The sequence below is a fragment of the Mesitornis unicolor genome, unplaced genomic scaffold (genome assembly GCF_000695765.1).
Source record: "Mesitornis unicolor isolate BGI_N332 unplaced genomic scaffold, ASM69576v1 scaffold6137, whole genome shotgun sequence".
Taxonomy (NCBI): Eukaryota; Metazoa; Chordata; class Aves; order Mesitornithiformes; family Mesitornithidae; genus Mesitornis; species Mesitornis unicolor.
This window is the reverse complement of record NW_010194234.1, coordinates 19,993-21,659: the sequence shown is the minus strand read 5'-3', so window position 1 is coordinate 21,659 and position 1,667 is coordinate 19,993. Positions and strand designations below refer to the sequence as shown.

General features: G+C 46.1%; 1 protein-coding gene across 1 annotated transcript in view; it reads left to right on the top strand.

The window, feature by feature from the left end:
* UBR4 (ubiquitin protein ligase E3 component n-recognin 4) overlaps positions 1-1,667 on the top strand; it is a gene marked incomplete at its 5' end in the record, with an annotated part of 71,619 nt that overhangs the window by 60,982 nt on the left and 8,970 nt on the right. Inside the window, 3 exon segments of the mRNA XM_010187724.1 lie at positions 1-110; positions 645-744; positions 1,272-1,490. The exon segment at positions 1-110 is cut by the window's left edge and continues 3 nt beyond it. Coding sequence (XP_010186026.1) covers positions 1-110; positions 645-744; positions 1,272-1,490 — 429 coding nt within the window.

Here is a 1,667-nt window from a genome sequence, read left to right as displayed (position 1 = left end):
GGAATAAAGAACAACAGCAACGGCCATCAGCTGAAAGATCTCATCCTTCAGAAGGGAATTACGCAAAATGCCCTTGACTACATGAAGAAGCACATTCCCAGTGCAAAGAAGTAAGAGTCAATATCTGATGTATGTGATAATCCTGACCATCCTTCACTCATTTCATCACCACAGCAGTCTTCCTAGAAAGCCGTTAACAAGTCCACATTCCGAAACCTTTGGATTTGGTACAGCTGTGATGCAAAGGGTGCGGTGAGACAGTGCTACTATAGAGATGGGCTAAAAAGGCCATTATCTTCCCATTTGATACCCATCCGAGCTGATTTCTTAGATATCATGATGCTTGTGTTTCCTGCCTGTTCCTTACCTATTGCACTGTGATAGAGCATTTGCTATTGATGGCCAGTTCATGAACATAGAACAAATTGCAAGGCTAAGAGTTGACACTACGGCTATTAATGTGCACAACATGGAAGTGGGAGTGTGAATGTCACTTCATTAATTAATGGAGGAGGGACACAGGAGGAAGGGTGCTTGTCTTGCCTGCAGCCTGTGCTCTGCAAGCTGTGCTGCTGGCTGACTGCCAAGTGCCTTTTTGGAACGGGTGACTGCCCTTCAGCTGCTGTCTCTTGTTTTCTGTTCAGTTTGGATGCAGACATATGGAAGAAATTCTTATCTCGACCTGCACTTCCTTTTATCCTGCGCCTGCTCCGAGGACTTGCCACGCAGCACCCTGCTACACAGGTAAGGAGACTGTTCTGAGAGCCAAGTAGGACATAGCTGGCTTGTTACACTACTTTTTGTGGCTGTAGCTAAGCAAATATTTGTGTAACAGTTGATTCTATGCTGATTTTGTTGGGCTTGGAGAGAGAGACCAGCTTCAGGTATCATCTGTTAGTCTGGAAAAGTCTGGAGGGCAGAGATTGTGACTTAAATATCTTCTCATGCTGTGTGATCAAGATTTACACACCAGTGTGAAGAGAAGGTAATTTAGGACTGTGAACTGTGTAGTATTGATAGGCTTCCCAGGGCTTGATTGCTGTTTTTAGTATGCTGTTTATCCAGCATCGACATCTGAGCTCTTAGTAATGGCCAGTGGAGAGGCAAGTTGCCCCAGTCTCTTATGCAGTTGTAGGGTCCGGAGTCCCTGATGTAGGAGCATCAAGGAAGAAAGTGCTTCTGCTCAGCTGTTGTGGGTGAGATTAGAGGGAACAGTTACTGTCACATGCACCCTTTTTCTGAAGAAAGTGCTGTGTTTCCTTCCCTATTAGGTGCTAATAGGTACAGACTCAATTACCAACCTGCACAAACTGGAGCAGGTGTCTAGTGATGAAGGGATCGGGACGTTAGCAGAGAATCTTCTGGAGGCACTAAGGGAACATCCAGAGGTGAATAAGAAGATCGACGCTGCCCGGAAGGAGACACGTGCAGAGAAGAAGCGCATGGCCATGGCAATGAGACAGAAGGCCTTGGGCACTCTGGGGATGACGGTAATGTCTGTTTGCACTGACAGCAAACTAGTGATCTGATGATCTTTTATTTCTGTCTTGCTAGAACTGCCACACAAGGGATTGTGTAAAATGATTTACTGACAAATATTGCGGAGCTCGAGCCCGCTGTTTGCCTGGTGCTGCTGGGAGAGTAAATACGGTTGCTAATAGCAGGCT